General features: G+C 41.7%; 1 protein-coding gene across 1 annotated transcript in view; it reads left to right on the forward strand.

Moving 5' to 3' along the window:
- hcn1 (hyperpolarization activated cyclic nucleotide-gated potassium channel 1) overlaps positions 1 to 24,749 on the forward strand; it is a gene marked incomplete at both ends in the record, with an annotated part of 124,037 nt that extends 99,288 nt beyond the window's left edge. The window contains 2 exons of the mRNA XM_083793123.1: positions 14,578 to 14,742; positions 23,647 to 24,749. Coding sequence (XP_083649249.1) covers positions 14,578 to 14,742; positions 23,647 to 24,749 — 1,268 coding nt within the window. The remainder of the gene's footprint in view (positions 1 to 14,577; positions 14,743 to 23,646) is intronic.
- Between the last annotated feature and the right edge of the window lie 1,924 nt (positions 24,750 to 26,673).

The following is a 26,673-nucleotide window of genomic DNA, read 5'->3' on the forward strand; positions in this document are numbered from 1 at the left end:
GTGTGTCCAGTGGAAACCTCGTATGAATCTGATCTTAGGTCAGAATGGGATAACCGCTGTTCGTCGATGTGCAGAGGGAGCGCACGTTTGGTTAGTGTGATAACCTGTCCGGCCAACTTGGACACCGTGCTTGTTGTCACTCATGGCCATGGCATTGGCCCGCCTAACAAGCCTCAAGGCTCCGCACTGCCTTGTTTTCCAGTCATGCATTTGTTGAAAAACCTTGCACATATTCAGGGACGTTGTCATGTTGAGTCAACCAAAAAATGCAAACTGGACTCGCTTACACACGGACAGCACAGCGACAAGTATTGTCAACAGAAACAGTGGTCATCTGAACTCGTTTCCTAAATCAGACCCCACTCCTGGCACCTCTGCAGGGAAGTCCGTCTCTGGGCCCAGGAGAGGATGATATACCAATGACAAACGGCAAAAGGCAACTTTTAAAACAGCTGGTTGCTGTTGTAAAAAAGAAAATCAATTATAGAACTGAATCATCAAGGTTTATTAATGGTGATGTGTCAGTTTGTATCGTATACAAACATGTAAAATGAGTGCTTGCTTAAATTGAATTCTCACTGTCCAAATTGTCCAAATTGCACAAAAGTTGGTTGCCCCTGGAACATTCAGTATCTTTGTAAATGTCAGGGGCAGACTTGACAGGACTTACAGTATGACCATATGACCATGCAGTCAGTTCCCTGTTCTGAGAGTGTGATAGAACACTTTCTTCTTTCTCTCTCTCTCTCTCTCTCTCTCTCTCTCTCCCTCTGCAGAGGAGCTTTTTCCATCAGAACATCTCTAACACTGCATTCACACCCAGTTATTTTCAAACAACTTGCAATACAAAAGCCATGCAGCTTTTTTTTGTCCCTCAGAGGAAATCAGGCACAAACTTCCGTCTTCATTCCTTTATTGAAAATAAATGAGAACGGACAGATCACACCTGCCCTACCATATAGTGCAGTCTGATTTATTATGACAATATTCTGCGTATGTGCATTCATACAGTCAGTGGTTCTGATATGAATGGTTGAAAGAGCCCATGAACATACTGTAAGAGAACATATCCGATTACATTATTCCATGACATTTTTATCATCAATCTGTGCATACTGTAATACTATAGTCCTAGCGGGCAGAAACCGATGGGTGAAATGACCTTTATATTATAATTGACGTACTCAGTGCCAGTGGTTGCGTGCATGAATGAATGAGTGCATTATTTCTTCAGTCAGCCCTGTTCATAATATACTGTACGTACAACAACAGCCTACTACACAATGTTCTACTTAGAGTGCACCTTCTTGTTTCTATACTATACGGAAGGGGTTGCCATAAGTAGATTGAGATCTACCAGTAGATCACAAAGGCATATGTAACAGTAGATTACAAAAGCAGTATACTGTGTGCCCTGCTCCTAAAAAGACAAGTCTCTCCGGTACATTTTATTATTTTCAGGATCATTATTTTGTGGTTGTTATATTGTTGAGCTGGTCATTTTAAAAGCAGTTCTCAAGTCAAAAAAGTGCGGGCACCATGATGAGGTAATTAAGCTTCCATTATACATCCTGGCCCAGTGGTTAACACACCATCTGGTAGCACAGGACACCAAATGTCCATAAGTTAACTACTTAATCATCTATTCCCTGTGCTATGAAAACAATGTTTTATTTAATTGCTGAGGTCACCTTGGTCAACAAATGTGCTATATTGGTTGGTAGATCGAGTGAACTAGGACTGGTCACATGATCTCAGTCTGTATACTGTTAAGTGATAAGGTGACCACCAAAAACTACAACATGACGTCGCGCCGCGGTGGTAAACGATTCACCGCTCACCCAAACACATGACTTGTTTTTACTAATGCCACCGTCCACTGTTTTGGTGGTCACCATATCACTTAAAACTGGAATATTAATAGGCCTTTACTGGTGAAGCGTTGCCAGACAATTAGAGATCTCTGCCTATACTGAATACGGATATGTCTGAATGCAAGGAAGCCCTTAGGGAATTAGCGCCCTATAGGCCGTATCCCACAGGGCCGCCCTTCCCGACTCGCGCAATTTTCTTTTCACAGAACGGAACACAAAATGAACCAGCAATGATGTCCATACCATATAGATCCATACATTATTAGGCTATCTTAATCAATAAGTCCAGCTCCTCAAGCGAAAAAAGCCTTGGTACCGAGGCTACGTTTGTGCCAGCTCTTCTAACTGCCGCCCTAGGCACTAGGCGGCAGAAATTGACGCTTCCTATTTCACTATGGCTCTATAATAATAATAATAATAATAAACTTTATTTATATAGCACCTTTCATACATAAATGTAGCTCAAAGTGCTTTACAGAGCAGAAAAGATAAAAAAACAAAAGCAAAAAAAAACAGCATTAAAACAGGCTAAAACAGTTAAAACAATAGGACAAATATAGCTGCAAGCAGCGATAAGGCGGGACCAAGGATATAGAGAGAGAGAGACAGAGAGAGAGAAAGACAGAGAGTGTGGAGAGAGAGAGAGAGAGAGAGAGAGAGAGAGAGAGGGTGGAGACAAAGAGAGAGGGTGGAGACAGAGAGAGGACAGAGAGAGGACAGAGAGTGTGGAGACAGATAGAGGACAGAGAGAGGACAGAGAGTGTGGAGACAGAGAGAGGACAGAGAGAGGAAAGAGAGTGTGGAGACAGAGAGAGGACAGAGAGAGGACAGAGAGTGTGGAGACAGAGAGAGGACAGAGAGTGTGGAGAGAGAGAGAGGACAGAGAGTGTGGAGACAGAGAGAGGACAGAGAGTGTGGAGAGAGAGAGAGGACAGAGAGTGTGGAGACAGAGAGAGGACAGAGAGTGTGGAGACAGAGAGAGGACAGAGAGTGTTGAGACAGAGATAGGACAGAGAGTGTGGAGAGAGAGAGAGGACAGAGAGTGTGGAGAGAGAGAGAGAGGACAGATAGTGTGGAGAGAGAGAGGACAGAGAGTGGACAGAGAGTGTGGAGACAGTGAGAGGACAGAGAGAGGACAGAGAGTGTGGAGACAGAGAGAGGACAGAGAGTGTGGAGACAGTGAGAGGACAGAGAGAGGACAGAGAGTGTGGAGACAGTGAGAGGACAGAGAGAGGACAGAGAGTGTGGAGACAGAGAGAGGACAGAGAGAGGACAGAGAGTGTTGAGACAGAGAGAGGACAGAGAGTGTGGAGACAGAGAGAGGACAGAGAGTGTGGAGAGAGAGAGGACAGAGTGTGGAGAGAGAGAGGACAGAGAGTGTGGAGACATTGAGAGGACAAAGAGTGTGGAGAGAGAGAGAGAGACAGAGAGAGCGAGAGAGGGGGGGGGGGTGGAGAGAGACAGAGAGAGAGATAGAGAGAGAGAAAGAGAGAGAGAGAGGGGGTGGATTGACAGAGAGACACAGAGAGAGAGAGAGAGACAGAGACAGAGAGAGAGAGAGAGAGAGAGAGCAATATGCACAAATAAAAATCACGGGCTAAGTTGTCGCTACCCGGATTTGAACCAGTGACCCTGCGGTCCAGAGGTGAGAACTCTACCAACTGAGCTAAGCAGATACAGTCAATTTGTTAATTATAAACAGTAACATCATACAGTATTAGTATAGGTATTAGATGCAGAAGAAGTTTCACAAAACAGCAATTTTCATTGGCTCATAAAAACTTCATTTTTTCACTTAAAAGGAATCTGTTACGATTATTTGTCCGTATAAGTCCAAAGTTCAAGTGTACACGTTTTTGTGCATTTTGATCAAAGATCCTGGGAGGAGATACATTTTTAATGGTTTTCATATAATTCAAAATGGCGGGTAATCTAAAGGTCAGAGGTCAAAAGTCAGAATATGGAAGATGTTCGGCATTAGGAGACGTATATGTGTATCAAAGTTAAATTGCAGACGGTCAAACAGTGCATGAGCTATGTACGTTCAAAGTTTGTATCTTCAATTGAATGTTATAGCGCCACCCTTTGGCCAATGGTCATGGGCTTCGCATAGTCATCGTTTGGCATGGTCCTCTACCAGAATCCCGCGTTTCGTGAAAACCGACTGCACGGTTCAGCCAGAGCTGCTATTTCTGTTTCTTTTGAGGTGTAAAAGAAATACCTAATATAGCTGCAAGCAGCGATAAGCGGGACCAAGGAGATAGAGAGAGAGAGAGAGAGAGAGAGAGAGAGAGAGAGAGAGAGAGAGACAGAGAGAGAGAGAGGAGAGAGAGTGTGGACAGAGAGAGAGAGAGGGTGGAGACAAAGAGAGAGGGTGGAGACAGAGAGAGAGTGGAGAGAGAGCGAGAGAGACAGAGAGGACAGAGTGTGGAGACAGGGACAGAGAGACACAGGGACAGAGAGTGTGGAGACAGTGAGAGGACAGAGTGTGGAGACAGTGAGAGGACAGAGTGTGGAGACAGAGAGAAGACAGAGTGTGGAGACAGAGAGAGGACAGAGTGTGGAGACATTGAGAGGACAGAGAGTGTGGAGACAGAGAGAGGACAGAGTGTGGAGACAGAGAGAGGACAGAGTGTGGAGACAGAGAGAGGACAGAGAGTGTGGAGACAGTGAGAGGACAGAGTGTGGAGACAGACAGAGAGAGGACAGAGAGAGGACAGAGAGTGTGGAGACAGAGAGAGGACAGAGTGTGGAGACAGTGAGAGGACAGAGTGTGGAGACAGTGAGAGGACAGAGTGTGGAGACAGTGAGAGGACAGAGAGTGTGGAGACAGTGAGAGGACAGAGAGTGTGGAGACAGTGAGAGGACAGAGTGTGGAGACAGAGAGAGGACAGAGAGTGTGGAGACAGAGAGAGGACAGAGTGTGGAGACAGTGAGAGGACAGAGTGTGGAGACAGTGAGAGGACAGAGTGTGGAGACAGTGAGAGGACAGAGAGTGGAGACAGTGAGAGGACAGAGTGTGGAGACAGTGAGAGGACAGAGTGTGGAGACAGTGAGAGGACAGAGAGTGGAGACAGAGAGAGGACAGAGAGTGTGGAGACAGTGAGAGGACAGAGTGTGGAGACAGAGAGAGGACAGAGAGTGTGGAGACAGTGAGAGGACAGAGTGTGGAGACAGAGAGAGGACAGAGAGTGTGGAGACAGTGAGAGGACAGAGTGTGGAGACAGTGAGAGGACAGAGTGTGGAGACAGAGAGAGGACAGAGTGTGGAGACAGAGAGAGGACAGAGTGTGGAGACAGAGAGAGGACAGAGAGTGTGGAGACAGTGAGAGGACAGAGTGTGGAGACAGAGAGAGGACAGAGAGAGGACAGAGAGTGTGGAGACAGAGAGAGGACAGAGTGTGGAGACAGTGAGAGGACAGAGTGTGGAGACAGTGAGAGGACAGTGTGGAGACAGTGAGAGGACAGAGAGTGGACAGAGAGTGTGGAGACAGTGAGAGGACAGAGAGTGTGGAGACAGTGAGAGGACAGAGTGTGGAGACAGAGAGAGGACAGAGAGTGTGGAGACAGTGAGAGGACAGAGTGTGGAGACAGAGAGAGGACAGAGAGTGTGGAGACAGTGAGAGGACAGAGTGTGGAGACAGTGAGAGGACAGAGTGTGGAGACAGAGAGAGGACAGAGTGTGGAGACAGTGAGAGGACAGAGTGTGGAGACAGTGAGAGGACAGAGTGTGGAGACAGTGAGAGGACAGAGTGTGGAGACAGAGAGAGGACAGAGTGTGGAGTCAGTGAGAGGACAGAGTGTGGAGACAGAGAGAGGACAGAGTGTGGAGACAGTGAGAGGACAGAGTGTGGAGACAGAGAGAGGACAGAGAGTGTGGAGACAGAGAGAGGACAGAGAGTGTGGAGACAGAGAGAGGACAGAGAGTGTGGAGACAGAGAGAGGACAGAGTGTGGAGACAGTGAGAGGACAGAGTGTGGAGACAGTGAGAGGACAGAGTGTGGAGACAGTGAGAGGACAGAGAGTGGACAGAGAGTGTGGAGACAGTGAGAGGACAGAGTGTGGAGACAGAGAGAGGACAGAGTGTGGAGACAGAGAGAGGACAGAGAGAGGACAGAGAGTGTGGAGACAGAGAGAGGACAGAGTGTGGAGACAGAGAGAGGACAGAGAGTGTGGAGACAGAGAGAGGACAGAGTGTGGAGACAGTGAGAGGACAGAGTGTGGAGACAGTGAGAGGACAGAGTGTGGAGACAGTGAGAGGACAGAGTGTGGAGACAGAGAGAGGACAGAGTGTGGAGACAGAGAGAGGACAGAGTGTGGAGACAGTGAGAGGACAGAGTGTGGAGACAGTGAGAGGACAGAGTGTGGAGACAGAGAGAAGACAGAGTGTGGAGACAGAGAGAGGACAGAGTGTGGAGACATTGAGAGGACAGAGAGTGTGGAGACAGAGAGAGGACAGAGTGTGGAGACAGAGAGAGGACAGAGTGTGGAGACAGAGAGAGGACAGAGAGTGTGGAGACAGTGAGAGGACAGAGTGTGGAGACAGAGAGAGGACAGAGAGAGGACAGAGAGTGTGGAGACAGAGAGAGGACAGAGTGTGGAGACAGTGAGAGGACAGAGTGTGGAGACAGTGAGAGGACAGAGTGTGGAGACAGTGAGAGGACAGAGAGTGGACAGAGAGTGTGGAGACAGTGAGAGGACAGAGAGTGTGGAGACAGTGAGAGGACAGAGTGTGGAGACAGAGAGAGGACAGAGAGTGTGGAGACAGAGAGAGGACAGAGTGTGGAGACAGTGAGAGGACAGAGTGTGGAGACAGTGAGAGGACAGAGTGTGGAGACAGTGAGAGGACAGAGAGTGGAGACAGTGAGAGGACAGAGTGTGGAGACAGTGAGAGGACAGAGAGTGGAGACAGAGAGAGGACAGAGAGTGTGGAGACAGTGAGAGGACAGAGTGTGGAGACAGAGAGAGGACAGAGAGTGTGGAGACAGTGAGAGGACAGAGTGTGGAGACAGAGAGAGGACAGAGAGTGTGGAGACAGTGAGAGGACAAAGTGTGGAGACAGTGAGAGGACAGAGTGTGGAGACAGAGAGAGGACAGAGTGTGGAGACAGTGAGAGGACAGAGTGTGGAGACAGTGAGAGGACAGAGTGTGGAGACAGTGAGAGGACAGAGTGTGGAGACAGAGAGAGGACAGAGCGTGGAGTCAGTGAGAGGACAGAGTGTGGAGACAGAGAGAGGACAGAGTGTGGAGACAGTGAGAGGACAGAGTGTGGAGACAGAGAGAGGACAGAGAGTGTGGAGACAGAGAGGACAGAGAGTGTGGAGACAGTGAGAGGACAGAGAGAGGACAGAGAGAGTGGAGACAGAGAGAGGACAGAATACACTTATTACACTATTACACTTATTACACTATTACACTACTATTACACTATTAGACTTATTACACTATTACACTACTATTACACTATTAGACTTATTACACTATTACACTACTATTACACTATTACACTACTATTACACTATTACACTACTATTACACTACTATTACACTAATTCACTAATATTACACTATTACACTATTACACTATTACACTAAATACACTTATTACACTATTACACTACTATTACACTATTACACTATTAGACTTATTACACTATTACACTACTATTACACTATTACACTATTAGACTTATTACACTATTACACTACTATTACACTATTACTATTATTACACTTATTACACTATTACACTTATTACACTATTACACTACTATTACACTATTACACTTATTACACTATTACACTACTATTACACTATTACACTTATTACACTATTACACTATTACACTATTAGACTTATTACAATATTACACTATTACACTTATTACACTACTATTACACTTATTACACTACTATTACACTTATTGCACTATTACACTATTAGACTTATTACACTATTACACTACTATTACACTATTACACTATTAGACTTTTAACAATATTACACTATTACACTTATGTTACACTATTACACTACTATTACACTAATAGTACACTATTACAAATTTAGACTTATTACACTACTATTACACTAATTACACTATTACACTTATTACACTATTACACTACTATTACACTTAGTACACTTATTACACTTATTACACTATTACACTATTAGACTTATTACACTATTACACTACTATTACACTAATTACACTATTACACTTATTACACTATTACACTACTATTACACTTATTACACTTATTACACTTATTACACTATTACAAATGTAGACGTAATACACAATTTCACTATTAAACTATTGCACTACTTTTACACTATTACACTTATTACACTATTACACTATTACACTAAATACACTTATTACACTATTAGACTTATTACTCTATTACAGTTACTAGTATCTCTATTAGAGAGAGAGATAGATATAGAGATAGAGATAGAGAGAGAGAGAGAGAGAGAGAGAGAGAGAGAGAGAGAGAGCAATATGCACAAATAAGAATGTCGCTAACCGGATTTGAACCAGTGACCTTGTGGTCCATAGGTGAGAGCTCTACCGACTGAGCTAAGCAGACTCTGTCAGTTGACTCATTCTATAGACCGATTCCGTACCGGTTTCATGGTCGCAGCCTACGTATTTCCTGTAGGCGGACTCGACATAGCTGCGGGAGTAAAACCCTCACCAGGCGCACCTCTTCCACTACAGTGAACGGCAGAGTGACTGATGTTAGTTTGCCTCAAACTTTACTCCTTTACCTGCTTTTTTACTAACACTAACATTACAAAGATGCCCAGAACATTGAGATGAACCTGTGTAGTTTATGGCTGCTCCAACAGTAGTGGCAACATAAAAAAATAAAAAAAAACGGAATGTCTAATATCCACCTCGGTGGCGGAGACCAGAGCCATTGAGTAATGGTTGAGACAAAGCAGTGAAGGGTCCTGAAAGATACGTAATTTCAGTCTTACCCAATACCCAATCTTTCTGTTTTATGAACACAAGGCTGCTGTATTTTATACCTCATACTAAGCATTTAAAGTATGAGGTATAAAGTACAGCAGCCTTGTGTTAATAAACAGAAAGATTTGGTATTGGGTAAGACTTGCGTTATGTATCTTTCACTGCTTTGTCTCAACCATTACTCAATGGCTCTGGTCTCCGCCACAGCGGTGGATATTAGACATTCCGTTTTTTTTTTTTTTTTTATGTTGCCACTACTGTTGGAGCAGCCATAAACTACACAGGTTCATCTCGATGTTCTGGGCATCTTTGTAATGTTAGTGTTAGTAAAAAAGCAGGTAAAGGAGTAAAGTTTGAGGCAAACTAACATCAGTCACTCTGCCGTTCACTGTAGTGGAAGAGGTGCGCCTGGTGAGGGTTTTACTCCCGCAGCTATGTCGAGTCCGCCTACAGGAAATACGTAGGCTGCGACCATGAAACCGGTACGGAATCGGTCTATACAGTAACATGCAGTATAGGTATTAGCTCTGCCAACCGTATTTGGAAGACGTATTGGTTGCATGAGAGGTTTCACAAGACAACATTTTATTATTGGGTCATAAAAACTTCATTTTTTCACTTAAAAGAAATCTGTTACGATTTTTTGTTCGTATAAGTCCAAAGTTCAAGTGTAGACGTTTTTGTGCATTTTGATCAAAGATTCTGGGAGAAGATACATTTTAACTGTTTTTCATATATTTCAAATTAGTGGGTAATCTAAAGGTCAGAGGTCAAAAGTCAGAATATGGAAGTTGTTCGGCATGAGGAGACACATAAGTGTATCAAAGTGTCATTGCCAACGGTCAAACGGTTCATGAGATATGTACATTCAAAGTTTGCATTTTCAACTTAATTTTCAATTTCAGTGCTATAGCGCCACCATTTGGCCAATGGTCATGGGCTTCACATAGTCACCGTTTGGCATGGCCCTCTACCAGATTACCGAGTTTCACGAAAAGCGACTGCACGGTTCAGTCAGAACAGCTATTTTTGGCGGAAGGAGAAGAAGGAGAAGAAAAATAAAGACAAAAACAATAAGTGACCAAAGTCACTGCGTGTCTTCTTGGTCCCTTAAATATAGCTGCAAGCAGCGATAAGGCGGGACCAAGGAGATAGAGAGAGAGAGAGAGAGAGACAGAGAGAGAGAGAGGACAGAGAGTGTGGAGAGAGAGAGAGAGAGAGAGAGAGAGAGAGAGAGAGAGAGAGAAACAGGAGAGTGTGGAGACAGTGAGAGGACAGAGTGTGGAGACAGTGAGAGGACAGAGTGTGGAGACAGTGAGAGGACAGAGTGTGGAGACAGTGAGAGGACAGAGTGTGGAGACAGAGAGAGGACAGAGTGTGGAGACAGAGAGATGACAGAGAGTGTGGAGACAGAGAGATGACAGAGAGTGTGGAGACAGAGAGAGGACAGAGTGTGGAGACAGAGAGAGGACAGAGTGTGGAGACAGTGAGAGGACAGAGTGTGGAGACAGTGAGAGGACAGAGTGTGGAGACAGAGAGAGGACAGAGTGTGGAGACAGAGAGAGGACAGAGTGTGGAGACAGAGAGAGGACAGAGAGTGTGGAGACAGTGAGAGGACAGAGTGTGGAGACAGAGAGAGGACAGAGAGTGTGGAGACAGAGAGAGGACAGAGAGTGTGGAGACAGTGAGAGGACAGAGTGTGGAGACAGTGAGAGGACAGAGTGTGGAGACAGAGAGAGGACAGAGTGTGGAGACAGAGAGAGGACAGAGTGTGGAGACATTGAGAGGACAGAGAGTGTGGAGACAGAGAGAGGACAGAGTGTGGAGACAGAGAGAGGACAGAGTGTGGAGACAGAGAGAGGACAGAGTGTGGAGACAGAGAGAGGACAGAGTGTGGAGACAGAGAGAGGACAGAGAGTGTGGAGACAGAGAGAGGACAGAGTGTGGAGACAGTGAGAGGACAGAGTGTGGAGACAGTGAGAGGACAGAGTGTGGAGACAGAGAGAGGACAGAGTGTGGAGACAGAGAGAGGACAGAGTGTGGAGACAGTGAGAGGACAGAGTGTGGAGACAGTGAGAGGACAGAGTGTGGAGACAGAGAGAAGACAGAGTGTGGAGACAGAGAGAGGACAGAGTGTGGAGACATTGAGAGGACAGAGAGTGTGGAGACAGAGAGAGGACAGAGTGTGGAGACAGAGAGAGGACAGAGTGTGGAGACAGAGAGAGGACAGAGAGTGTGGAGACAGTGAGAGGACAGAGTGTGGAGACAGAGAGAGGACAGAGAGAGGACAGAGAGTGTGGAGACAGAGAGAGGACAGAGTGTGGAGACAGTGAGAGGACAGAGTGTGGAGACAGTGAGAGGACAGAGTGTGGAGACAGTGAGAGGACAGAGAGTGGACAGAGAGTGTGGAGACAGTGAGAGGACAGAGAGTGTGGAGACAGTGAGAGGACAGAGTGTGGAGACAGAGAGAGGACAGAGTGTGGAGACAGAGAGAGGACAGAGTGTGGAGACAGTGAGAGGACAGAGTGTGGAGACAGTGAGAGGACAGAGTGTGGAGACAGTGAGAGGACAGAGAGTGGAGACAGTGAGAGGACAGAGTGTGGAGACAGTGAGAGGACAGAGAGTGGAGACAGAGAGAGGACAGAGAGTGTGGAGACAGTGAGAGGACAGAGAGTGTGGAGACAGAGAGAGGACAGAGAGTGTGGAGACAGTGAGAGGACAGAGTGTGGAGACAGAGAGAGGACAGAGAGTGTGGAGACAGTGAGAGGACAGAGTGTGGAGACAGTGAGAGGACAGAGTGTGGAGACAGAGAGAGGACAGAGTGTGGAGACAGTGAGAGGACAGAGTGTGGAGACAGTGAGAGGACAGAGTGTGGAGACAGTGAGAGGACAGAGTGTGGAGACAGTGAGAGGACAGAGTGTGGAGTCAGAGAGAGGACAGAGTGTGGAGTCAGTGAGAGGACAGAGTGTGGAGACAGAGAGAGGACAGAGTGTGGAGACAGTGAGAGGACAGAGTGTGGAGACAGAGAGAGGACAGAGAGTGTGGAGACAGAGAGAGGACAGAGAGTGTGGAGACAGTGAGAGGACAGAGAGAGGACAGAGAGAGTGGAGACAGAGAGAGGACAGAATACACTTATTACACTATTACACTTATTACACTATTACACTAAATACACTTATTACACTATTACACTACTATTACACTATTACACTATTAGACTTATTACACTATTACACTACTATTACACTATTACACTATTAGACTTATTACACTATTACACTACTATTACACTATTACACTACTACACTATTACACTACTATTACACTACTATTACACTATTACACTACTATTACACTATTACACTATTACACTTATTACACTATTACACTACTATTACACTATTACACTACTATTACACTATTACACTATTACACTATTACACTTATTACACTATTACACAACTATTACACTAAATAGACTTATTACACTATTACACCACTATTACACTTTTGCACTATTACACTTATTACACTATTACACTACTATTACACTTATTACACTATTACACTTATTACACTATTACACTACTATTACACTTATTACACTATTACACTTATTACACTATTACACTACTATTACACTTATTACACTATTACACTTATTACACTACTATTACACTTATTACACTATTACACTTATTACACTATTACACTTATTACACTATTACACTACTATTACACTTATTACACTATTACAAATTTAGACTTAATACACAATTTCACTATTACACTATTGCACTACTATTACACTCATTACACTATTACACTAAATAAACTTATTACACTTATTACTCTATTACAGTTACTAGTATCTCTATTAGAGAGAGAGATAGAGATAGAGAGAGAGAGAGAAAGAACAATATGCACAAATAAGAATCACAGGCTGAGTTGTCACTACCCGGATTTGAACCAGTGACCCTGTGGTCCAAAGGTGAGAGCTCTACCGACTGAGCTAAGCAGACTCTGTCAGTTGACTCATTCTATACAGTAACATGCAGTATAGGTATTAGCTCTGCCAACCGTATTTGGAAGACGTATTGGTTGCATGAGAGGTTTCACAAGACAGAATTTCTTTATTGGCTCATAAAAACTTCATTTTTTGACTTAAAAGAAATCTGTTACGATTTTTTGTTCGTATAAGTCCAAAGTTCAAGTGTAGACGTTTTTGTGCATTTTGATCAAAGATCCTGGGAGAAGATAGATTTTTAATGGTTTTCATATAATTCAAAATGGCGGGTAATCTAAAGGTCAGAGGTCAAAAGTCAGAATATGGAAGTTGTTCGGCATGAGGAGACAGACATGTGTATCAAAGTGTCATTGTCAACGGTCAAACGGTTCATGAGATATGCACGTTCAAAGTTTGCATTTTCAACTTAATTTTAAATTTCAGTGCTATAGCGCCACCATTTGGCCAATGGTCATGGGCTTCACATAGTCACCGTTTGGCATGGCCCTCTACCAGATTACCGAGTTTCACAAAAAGCGACTGCACGGTTCAGTCAGAACAGCTATTTTTGGCGGAAGAAGAAGAAGGAGAAGAAAAAAAACTACAAAAACAAGAAGTGACCAAAGTCACTGCGTGTCTTCTTGGTCCCTTAATAACACAGTGTCAGATCAGGAGAAGGCAGTGGTACAAAGATAAGAACAGATAAAATAAGGCAACAACATTAAAAAACAAGCAGTAATAAAAATAATAAATAAAAATAAAAGATCACTTAAAATCAATGTTGTAGAGGTGGGTCTTGAGCTGAGCTTTAAAAATGTCTACAGAGGCTGCCTGACGAAGGTGCAGTGGGAGCTTGTTCCATGCCGACGGCCCGTAGAAGCAAAAAGCTGCTTCCCCGTATTTTTTAGTTGCCATTTTTTTAGGCAAAGCTAGCAGGCCAGCAGTGGAAGACCTTAAGGGCCGGTTTGGGACATATTTAGGCAGGCAGTCATGGCATCCTCTTAATGCACATTCCATGATGTTGTGACAGAAAGGAATTGGTTTTATATGAAGTTAGTCACTTTTCCCAAAACACTATTAATCTTCCTATTTCTCTCAATCTTCTCTTAGAGTATTGCTCATAATGTCCTTGGCCATCTCATTAATTATCATCTCGAAACCAAACTGATCTGAGAATGTAGACTCTCCTATAGAAATCAGACATGTTCTTGTTCTCTGTAGCCTACAAAACAGCACTGGTGGCAGTATTATGATGCTACTGGCATCAACCAAAATGTTGGATGGTGTTCTCATTCATCTCTACAGGTTTCAGTGGCAACTGTGTGTTCCACTGATGCATGATGTGAAGCTAACCGCATTACAGTGTAATTAGTTTAATTACACATAACCTCTCAGCAGGATGATGAATTGACTTTGTACGGAAGCAGTGACAGCAATGCTGCGGAGCTTGTCATTTTAGTTAAACTAAATGAATGTGGAATTCTCTTTGCATGTTTAAGGCCGTACATCCAGGGTAGACAATAATGTTCAAAGAATTTCTTTATTCACTGATGATTTCTTATGTCTTCAACCTCTGCTGTTCTGTCTGTCTCTCCTGACCCTCTCTGCCCCCATCGCATCTCTTCGTGTTTATCTCAAACTCCTTAAACCCTCATCTCTTTCTCTTTCATTCTCCCCCCCCCCCCTCTTTCTCCAACTCCCTTCCTCCTGAACAGAGATCTGCCTGCTGACCAAAGGCCGCCGAACAGCCAGCGTGCGGGCCGATACCTACTGCCGTCTCTTCTCCCTCTCTGTTGACCACTTCAACGAGGTGCTGGAGGAGTACCCCATGATGCGACGGGCCTTTGAGACTGTCGCCATAGACAGATTGGACCGCATCGGTAAGACCTGCGCGCTACATCTAATTCCTTCGTCCGATTGGTTGCAGATCTTTTGCCTGTCATTGTGCCTTGTCTTGTCTCCATCAGTGTTTGCCTCCTTCTTTTTTTCACCACAGCACCGTGTCTGTCATCTTGTGCTGCATGATATGTATGCTCTACTCATTTCAAATTTCTCCTCTTTGTTTGTCTAAAGTAATGTTTTTTTTTAAAGACTCCTTTGTAATAAGCACTGATCATTTCGAAAGTGGCAAAGTAGAATTTTGTGGATGGATTAACTGGAAGGCAGTGCATGTCGCTGTCCGGGAGGGAGTCAGGTTGTCCCTTCATTGGTTTGGTGTTGACCCCCGACTGGAATCCCAGCGAGTGGACGGAAGCTAACCTCACATGCATGTGCCTCCGCCCCTCCTTCCACTCATCCGCACACCTGGGTATGAGCAGCACCCCAACCACCCCAACTCAACCACCAGATTATAATGGGGCCATGAGCTGGGCACGGTGACATCACCTGTCCCGCCTCATTAGCAGGCTTCACACAGAATTGGTGCTGTGTCTCCCGAACGGTCATTTGAAAAAAAGAAAATAATAATAATAATAATCCTTCCCTTTTCTTTTTCAATGTGTGATAGAGGAACATTGTTTGTGGAACTTGGCCATAATTGATTGTGCTTTAATTCGTTTGGTTGGGTTAAACACATTTACTACTGTTAAAAAAGGGGCACATGTATTTATACAACCAGGGCAATGATTAGTCCTAGCCTACATTTGGCAATTCTGTTGTAAACTTTACATTTATCTATAACGTTGCATGCTTTATTATGCATTTTCAGCCTACCGGTATACATTATGGGCCCTATGTTTGCTAGTGCCTTAATCCTTATACCTAAACCTCTTTGCCTTTTTTTATTATTATTTTCAAAAACATTATTGAATAGTTCAAATAGCCAATCTACAAGCGTGTCGATGTAGATCAGCTAGTTGAATAATTTTAAAATGTTTTTCAAAATCGTTAAAAAAAAAGGGCAAAGAAGTTGGGGGATAGGGGGTAATGCACTGGCGAAAATAGGGCCCTATCTTTGTAACATTCTGTATAATAATTTGGGCTTAAATAATGGACTTCGTAGCACCCGAACAGGACAATCGGAACATTGTATGTAAAACATTTCAGATTCTGCTAAGCTGCATTTGAAGATCACATTCATGAATAAATTGGACTGTATTGAATTTAAAGTGAGTGTATAATGAAGTCGGGTAGCTCTTAAGCTTTCAAAAAATATACTGTATGCATTCAGTCTTATCTAGAGTCTTATTTTTGCAAATGGGGTTTATTTTTGATCATGTCATACTGTAGCATCTTGCTGCATAATTTAAACCTTTTCAAGTTTAAATTTCAACAGCATACCCTTAAAAAGGTTCACCTCATTCTTCTCAACTTAAAAGAGGCAAATACAAAGATTCATTATTCTCACAGCATTTTTGATTGATTCATATAGTTAGTTATTACTCTCATCCTTTGCTTTTTAATATTATTTTCAACAAGGTTAACCACTTAATCCATATACTTCATCATACAATGAATAGCAAAAATAGCAGATCTACTAGATCACAATATGTCGTGATATGATGCGTTGTGAGCTTGCAGATCTGCTTTTCTTTTTTGCTATTTTAGAAAATGTTGAAATGTTGAATTTTGTTTTCACCTACACTATAATGACTCCCCCTAAATAGGGATGCCAGGTTCAAAATGGTTAAAAAGGTGTGTATCATTTTGTGTTTAGGTTAAAGCAATATACAGTATAGGACACTTCGGTAAAGATTTGGGCTGTGTGCCGTAGTTACCTTAGCGTAACTCAAAGGTGTGAGAGATATCAAAAATAGTTTCTTCATTGACTAGAAATGTCATAATATGCTTACTTACAGTGCAACCGGAGACAGCTCCCAAAGTCAGTCTTTCAACACACAAACAAAAGCAAATAAAGCCAATTCTGCCGATATACAGTATAACTAATCACAAACCCAGTTTTGCATTCCTTTATTTTTATTTTATTTAAAAAAAAAAAAAAGAAAATCTACTTTTTGTTGATTTTACAATCCAGATATGGATCTGCAGTTTCTTCCCAATAAAAACTAGCTAAATCGACAGGATAAAATGAGTGCAGAACCGAGTTTTATGATGCTATATATTGGCAGGATCAGTTTTGTTTGTGTTCATCTATGTGGTAAAGTTGTGACTTTGAGAGCTGGCGGATCAATTATTTTTAAAATATCTTGCCCACCTTTGGAGTTACATCATGGCAAGGTAACTACACAACACAAACCTTTACTCCTATTGCTTTAAATTCTAATGACAATATTGCACAAATCTCAGAGCCTGTATTTTCTGTTAGATGTATAGGCCTACAGTTTCACCATGCTATGGGTTTGTTTCTGTTGAATTACTTTCCAGTCATAGTATTGACTCAACATTGAAATACTATTGTGACAAACAGTCAGCATCAATTATGGTCATAAGACCATTTAAATTCTCCAGGGATCTAGTACAGTACTGTACAGTATGTCTCACTGTTGAGAAGAAGATAATTTTTGGACACACTTAATTCTTGGTGTAAATTAGTATATAGACTCTTTAGGGTAGACAACTGTACAAACGTTCTAAATTGTGCCCTTCAAAACACATGCCCTTTGACCAAAGCGGTATTAATCTACATTTGCCCTTTTCATGTAGGAACTATAGGTATGCTGGCTTTTTACATGCCAACAATGTCGTTCAACACTGACACATAAGAGCAGCCCTTTGAATAACACTTCCCCTTAATCCAGAAGTGTTTATTGGGGCTAATCTTAAATGGGGTTTTGTCTCATACAAGGGAAAATACAATGTCATGATCCGTGCTGGTTGTATCGTTTATTGATATGAACGTCATTTGGTTAAGTGCTTGTCTCGTTCCAAAAAAGAAAAGAAAAGAAAAGAAAAGAAAGAAGTGACATGCATTGACGCCGATAATATGTTGCACATTTGACGTTTTCTATCTATCTAAAAATTATTTGACCAGGAGTCCGTCTTGAGACGAGCTCATCTCGTTTTCAAGAGTGTCCTGGCCGACGAGTAGGCATCAGGTAAACACTTCATTCCAATTATATTCGCACAAGGGAAAAATGACCTAGAGGCATGCTAAAATGGAAGCAATTCATTTATCGAAGAGCTTGGCCTACAAGGTTACAGTATATGAACAGCTGAATTCCTCCCTCAGTGATACATAAATCAACTTACTTACTGTACACTAGCATTGATGGATTAATGAACATATCAATTTAAACAGGAAGTGAAACGTAAGATATAAGCAATCAAGGAAACAAGTATCTGATTCAATATTACATGCCATAATGACCTTGACTGACTTTGAATAATATAAAGATTATAAAGTATTGTAGAATATGAGAACATGCATAGTTTTTCTCTGTTGATATCTATTTCATCTATTTTATTTTAACTGTGTTCACATAGTAAATCATGTGTTTTGATTAAGAGTCCAGATCTTTACGAATGCAATACCATACTTGTTTTTTGTTTCATGCAAGAAATTCCATTTCACTTTCCAGTTTTTCATGTTTTCATCTGTGCAAAAAAAGGTTATGTTGAATTGTGTTACATGTGATTTGACTACTGGATTTTCAAGAGAAAAACACAAAAATGTATTTAAAAAAAAAAAGTCCTCATTAAAGAGTCACAACAGAAGCACGCTTTAAGCTGCTTTATTTTTAGAGACTGCACTGACGTCACGTCGACCACCTGGTGAGGTGCGAGTGTTGCCTGCACCCGCCATTACACAAAACACTGTATCCATTCACAGTGGTGGAAAGTAACTAAGTACATTTACTTAAGCACTGTACTTGAGTACAATTTTGAGGTATCTGTACTTTCCTTGAGTAATTTCACTGCTTTTACTTAATTGTACTCCACTACATCTCAGATCCAATTATTGTACTTTTACTCCACTACATTCATTTGAAAACTTTAGTTACTAGTTACTTTGGAGATTAGAAATAACATACATTAACCACGTCAACCCTATATACATTTCAGCCATTTGAAAATAGCAGATCTGCTGTAGATCGTCTATTTTCAAAAGATTGTATACACATTTTTGACTTGTGAAATGGGACGTTCTGCAATATGAGTACTTTTGCTTTTAGTACTTTTAAGTACATTTTGTTGCCGATACTTTTGTACTTTTAACTTGAGTACATTTTAATACGAGACTTCTACTTGTAACGGTAATCTGGTAACTGGTAATCTACATACCAGTATCGATACGTTTACTTAAGTAAAATATCTGAGTACTTTTACCACCACTGTCCATGCATTATCACATGCAGTCAAGACTCATCTGCATACTGTACCTGTGTACACATGCATGCACACACCTATGCACCTGTGTATGCGCACACATTCTGTAAAGTGTAAAGGCACGTGCACAGAGCCATGAGCAGCGGGAGCGTTTTCTATGAAGCCCATGTTTTTAATGATTTTTATTAGATACTTAGAATGCTTTATGATGTGCTTATAACATTGTATTATTGTAGTTACAGTAAGCATTCATACATATTATTCATAATGCTTTATAACAATCATAACACATGAAGCATTTCATAGTAACTTATAAAGTCAATGATACTTCTCAATTGCTGGACACTCACATGTGTATTATTATAATTCTCATAATTTAATACTTTATAAAATATGCATTATAATCATTGTTATAATGCATTATAGTGTGATTCACTAGACATGCCATCGGGTGCTTTAAGTAAAGTAATGTCATTGTCGGAGGTGGAGTAAGCAGAAATGTTTCGTGTTGGTCTTTCATTTTACTTATATTACCCAATGACCAATTATAGTGACATAACACGGATGTTCTACATTATTATAATGTATTACAACTATGTAAGAAATTATAATATAATTATAATACACCTAGCCAAAAGGAAAAGACGGAATGAGTCCAGCAATTGAACTATTAGGATCATTGACCTTATAAGTCTGTTATGATTATTATGGTAAAGCAGTATGAGTGTGGTGAGTGCCGAGAGGTCAAGGCCTTTTGCGTTGACAAGCGCGCCATCCAAGGTGCATACTGATGCTTTGTTTAATTCGTTATAATCTGAATCGCAATTGCACACACACACACACACACACACACACACACACACACACACACACACACACACACACACACACACACACACACACACACACACACACACACACACACACACACGTTTAGATTGATCCAAGGGTTCACCTATCAGTGTACAGTAGTTGCAAATGTAAAGATTCAAACAAACCTCTTCATCCCGGTTCGTATCGGTTAATCGCTACAGCCCTTGTATACAGAAATACTGTATAATACTTGAATATTAATATGATACGATTACGTATTCATCTTAGCTTATAGCTTGAGGCGCAGGCAAACACACACACACACACACACACACACACACACACACACACACACACACCACAAATGATTTCCATTTTTATTATGTCAAAACTTATTTAATTTTAACTGTATATTTTGGTCATTATTTCAAGGTTTTTCCTACCAGTATGTTTATTTTGTTCACAATTATTGAAGAAATATATTAATAGAGCATTTGAATTGTATAGAGCTGCTTGATGAATGCATCAATATTTTATTTATATATGAGAGAGAGACAATTCATTCAAATTTATTTTATTAAAAAGACACTCGTCTTTAGTCAATTTGCTTTGGAAGCAAATTTTTGCAAATGTTTGTAAAAAACACAATATGATTATGTCCTTCCCATCAACAGAATTTAACCCTGTCACCTTTAAAAATGCCATCACTGAATACTTGTAAGTTAACAATAGTCTAACGTCCTGGTGTTAGAATTAGTTATTAGTCACCCAAGCCTGTGGTAGATGATGATACTATGGCCACCACACACTGACCTCAAACGAAGAACTGGATTTCCTGGGATGGTGACAGATTTAGTAGGATACAGTATTTCTGGGGTGAAAAGCAGTGTTGATTTCGTTGACTAATACTATGACAAAAAAAATGTCTGTCCACTACCATTTTTCACTGACACAAACTAAATGGAAAATAAATGAAAACTAAGCTATGATGACTAAAACTAAGCCTAAATATATTGACAATTTCGTCAACAAATAAACTAACACTAAAATGTTAGGAAGGGACTAGTGGACAAGAGATCCAGTATAAGTCATTTTACGCATTTGCTGCATGCTCAAAATAGCAGATCTACAAGCCTGCAGACGCCGGCATCAAGGCCCACGAAAATCCATTTTAGTCGACTAAAACTAGACTAACACCAAGACATGGTAGGTGACTAAAATGTGACTAAAACTAAATCAAAACTATTCAAGATGACTAAAACTAAAATCAAAATTTGCTGTCAAAATCAGCACTGGTGAAAAGTCCAACTGTGATTTTATAATCTTTGCATTGCAGTTAGTTTCAAGCTTGCATTGACTTTGTGATGGATTTATTGCCAGACGATGACTCTCACTTAGGCAACAATAAAATAACATTGTGCTTCAACTGGGAGAGTTTGTTCTAAAAGTCCGCTGTCACAGCCAACTGCGTAATGCCCTTGAAAGGAAAAAGCAGTTGCTGTCAGGTAGAAACCTCATATCTCCATATTTAAACTTTTCATGTTTTTGTAAATGAACGCTCCACTTCATCACGCACAAGCGTCACACAAAAGCAGTGAAAATAGCAGACCTACAAGCATTACAAATACATCGCATTGTGAAATTGTAGATCAGCTATTTTGACTATTTTAAAATGTTTTTTTTAATATAATAATAAAAAAGGGACGATTTTGGACATGCAAGGTTTTCACATCAACGTAACATTATTAACCGTACAGCATGCTAGGTTCTCAAGGCTTAGTGATTAATGGTCCGTGGCTGGAGCCTTCAGCGCACTAAAACCCCACTCTGTCATGCTTACAACAAAGAAGATTGCTGTTCCACATGAAAAGGTCAACAGCCAAAAAGAAATACCCCCCATGAATAAAGTTCAAATACCTCTCAATCAATTAAGAGGTCACAGCAGAATTGAGATAATGGACCATTATAATGCAACCAAGATATAGGTTGGTTCTAATAACAGCATGGCTTCCATGTGGATTTCGGGCGTCATGTAGTGGCCAGTATATGACATTGGTTATCTCTAGACTCCATATTTGGGCAATGTTTCAGCCCATATTCATTTTCGTTGCTTTCCTGTGTAAAATTAAGGTTCTAAAAAGTTAAAGGTATATTCAGTGATTTCACTCAAAAAACCTTAGGTTTCGTTTTTGGCTGTGGGACCCAGCCTTTCGTCCAATCAGGATAGAGAGTCAAAAACGAAACCTAAGGTCTTTTGACCCCCAGGGGTTAACTGGGGACAGGGAGGAACTCCTTATATGGCCAGCACACTCTATAGTAGGGAGGATTATCACAACAAAACAAAAAAATAAGTGATATTTGAATTAAGTGAAATCACTGAATATACCTTTAAATAATATTTCAAAAAAAGATAAAACTTTAAGAAGTGAATTACTTCCTTGGCCTATTGGCAGCATGCAAAATAAATTAAACCTAGACAGATTGTTCTATTTTGTAAATGGAAATATTGCCTTTTGCCTAATAACAAATTCAAAGTGATCATCCTTTTACTACATGACATTTAATCCATAGAATGTAACCATAGTTTGGCACATAAAACCACAAAAGTGTTAAATGTATATTAATAACCATTTCATTGTTACTGGTTTATAGGCTAGGAGAGCTTTCATTGTTTCATAAACGGAATATACTTCTTCTGATTACCTGTGTTTCCCATACCAACACAGGTCAATATTTTATCCTAATTCATACAAATACTGTAGATGATGACCTGCAGTGGATTTTGAATAAAACAAGATTGTGATTCACTTCATTATTCTTACTTTTCCATCGTGTCTGATGTTCAGGTGACTGGCAGTCCAATAATATTTATGGAATAGTATTAATAATAATCTGTGTCTAATATTGGTATCATGTTATAGAACTAGTTTGTGGTTTTGTTGATGTGTTTATGAATAGTGCTTTTTGTAAGTATCCCTGTGATGTGTCTTAAGTGAACTGTCCTATAGTTAACAGAATCTGTATTCTGTCCTTGAACATGGAATTTCTGTGCACACATGCACGCACATGCACACGCGCGCGCACACACATATCACACACACATCACACACACACACACACACACACACACACACACACACACCACACACTTGCGCACGCACTCAGGCAAACGCACCAATACATACCGTATATTATTGTCTCATCATAATTACATTACATTGATACCTGGTCGATCTGTGCTCTCATGTCACACTAGTCCACATTAGTGATGTGTGTTAACAAACCTCTCACTCTTCTCAGATGTCATACTTGTTATCATCATAATCACTGTCATTCAATGTTCTTTATATTGTCTATCACCACCCTTGCTTGGCTTAAAGATGCAATTTGCAGAATTGCAAAAACACTCAAATCAATGTGAGAATGTTTGTCATGAATTGAGAGGCACTGGGGAATGAACCTCCTCTGGGAAAATGCACAGGGCACAAATGACCTGAAATGCATTTAAAATCATTCCAGGCCAGAGAGACATAAACCTTGCATGCTGAAATACAAAACCGTTGTAGGGACACTATGATAATTATATAGCTTGAGGGTGCAGATTTTTGTAGAAACTGTATTCAAAGTACATAAGCAAGTGTGCACCTTAGAGAACACCTTCATAAAACTGCATCTTTAATGATGCTCTCCTGTATAATGTGTGCACCACGGCCATGTACTTACTTCTGTCGATTTCACTTCAACAGGGAAGAAGAACTCGCTGCTGCTGCAGAAGTTTCAGAAGGACTTGAACGCCGGCGTGTTCAACACCCAGGAGAACGAGATCTTGAAGCAGATCATTCGTCAGGACAGGGAGATGGTGATGATGGTAGACCGCAAGCAGTCAGTCACCGGGATGAACTCAACACCGATGTCTGGAAACTCCATCATTAACTCACCAGCCCAGCCACCCTACTCAAGTTCCATAGGCAACAACCAATTCCAACAGTCCTCTGTACCATTGACCTACAGTGCTTCGGCTATCGCCAATGCCTCCAGCAACCGCATCCTGCCAGCCGCCGCTGCGGCTGCTGCGCAGGTACTCTACCCTGCCCCTAGTGTTTCCCACGGCAACCTCAATTCTTCCGCCACAAACCCCCAGACCCCGATCCAACAGCAGGGGGCAATCATGTCCCCCTGCTCTTTCACAGCTGCCATGTGCAGCCCACCAGTGCAGACCCCTCTGGCTGGCCGGAGTTTCCAGTACGGCTCGCCCACTGCCTCCCAGCTGTCGCTGATCCAGCAGCCCATGCCCCAGCAGCAACCCCTCCCTCCAACGCAGCAACAGCTGCAGCAGACGCCCGCTGTGTCAACTTCAGCTGCATCTTCGGCAGCGCAGCAGCAGCAACAGTCACCTCAGCAGCAGCAGGTCCCCTCACCTCAGAGGGGAGACATCCACAAGAGCACACAGGCTCTCCAGTCGGGGAGCTTGAGTCGAGACGTGCGACACTTGTCAGCCTCCCAACCGTCCTTGCCACATGACACGTCCCTAGGGCCCAGAGTGCATCCGGCCTCGGGAGACTCTCTGGCCTCCATCGCGCCACCTGTGGCGGCAGCGGCCACCGCGATCCAAGGAATGGGTCTGCAAACCGGTATCCGCACCACAGTGCCCCAGCGGGTCAACTTATTCCGCCAGATGTCGTCGGGAGCTTTGCCCCCGGTGCGCTCGGCGGCGGCGGCGGCGGCAGCAGCCGCTGTGGCGGCATCAACCACATCCCAGCACAGGGATTCCCCGGGATCTAGGAGAGATTCAGTCTTGAGTAGTACAGAGACCGAACAAGACAAAATGCGCTTTGCGTCAAATTTATGATCCCATATTTTTCCTTTTTTTTTTACTTATGTGTTTCGATTACTTTTTAAAAATGGAGATTCAACAAAAGAGAAATATGAGGAACTTCAGTATTTTTGTTTCGCTCCAATTTTATTCTGAAAAGATAACCTCATAGATTTCCTGTACAGACAGCCCTTGTATTATATTTTAGACACATTGTCTCCCTAAACGTAAGAATGTATATTAAACAAATAAATATATAAATAAATATATATATAAATATATATATATGTGTAAATCCAACTAGAATATTTGGCAATGGCGGTTTAAGAGCTCTAGTATAAACATGAGTCTTCCTTTCTGAAAAATATAAAGAAACATAATACAATGTATGAAGGATTTTCTTTCTTGTTCTTTTTTAGTTTGTTTGTTTCCTTTTTTGTTTTGTAACTGGAATGCATTGTGGATCCTGACAATGACAATTTTCTGTGTTTTTTTAATCAACGGGAAGAGGAAGGATATCTTCTCCTATTCAGCAGCTTTAGGCACCACTGTGGAATAACTCAACACAAAACAAATAATGTCAAAAAGCACACTCACAAAATGAATCTGATCCAATTTCCGGAACCTAACCCTTATTTCAGTCTACACATACGTACACAGTAGCTAGGTGTTATGTTGCTCTCAGCAACAGCAATACATACTCCTCCTGAGCCAACATCCTCACTGCGGCTCTGACATAGACCATGACAGTGTTATGGGTCCAAAGGGAATAGAACAATTGAAATGCTGCTTTCTTTGATTCTTGTCAAGAAGGACGAAGTGTGGAGAGAAAGACAGAGCGAGAGAGAGAAGAGAGAGATGGATGGATGGATGGATGGATGGATGGATGGATGCTATTTTTTTCTACTCCTAATTTCAAATGGCAGAGATTGAAGTTATGTAACGTTGCTTAAAAACTATGTGTACATTTATAATATTTATAAACTAAAGATTATCACCATTATGCAATAGACTGTGATATAAAGATTACCTATATGTGTGTTGTAAATAGTTTTGTAGATCTAGTATTTACAGATACTGTGTGGTGCATTCTCAATCATAACAAATGTCTTACTTCTGTCAGGAACCTGGATATCATCTATATGCGGAGAAAAAAAAGTAAATAAGTGACAAAATGCATTATGTTCCATTAGAGATAAACAAACCTTAATGCAATAGCTATAGCACTACTTTGATACTGAGAGATGCCTGGGCAGAGGATATTTAACCACATGAACCCATGCATCCCTATTTTGGGCATGTCATAATAGAGGAACATTTGGAGCTGGCACGTTGGCAAGCTCACAGCGTGCTGTGTTGTGACACGATGTGAGCTTGCAGATTGGCTATTCTCGGCGAAGACATGGTTAAGATGGGAAGAGAAAAGGAAGGGGCCAAGAACAGATCCCTGTGGGACCCCAGTCAGCAAAGAATATATTATTTGTCCTAAGACTAGCTTTTGATTTCACATCAAGTGAACATAAAAGCTATATCTAAATTATATAACTTGATTTAAAAGTTATCTTATTGAAAGGGAGTATCCATCCTCTCCAATGCCTCATTTCCCAGAGCTGGTGTGTTAAGTTAAAGGGGGCAGATAATAGCTGGGCAGAGAGGCCATATGGTAATCAGAAGGTCACAAGCTCGACCCTCGGCTCACCTATGTATAATGTCAAAGTGTCCCCCTGCATGCCTGTGTCTGATGGGTGAATGCAGAAAAGTAATTTCCCCCATTGGGACGATCCAATACTCTTTAAAGTTCAGACAAAACTGAGCATGCTGTGAAAAGGTTTCAAATCATTGTCAAATGCAAGTAATGATGCTTCACAATTTGTTTATCATGCATTATTTGACATCACAGTAAAGTTGTATGCTCCCATATGCTTCTCGGTTATTACAGACAGTATTGTGGCCTGTGACG

Source organism: Protomyctophum parallelum, assembly GCF_964188405.1.
Source record: "Protomyctophum parallelum genome assembly, chromosome: 21".
Taxonomy (NCBI): Eukaryota; Metazoa; Chordata; class Actinopteri; order Myctophiformes; family Myctophidae; genus Protomyctophum; species Protomyctophum parallelum.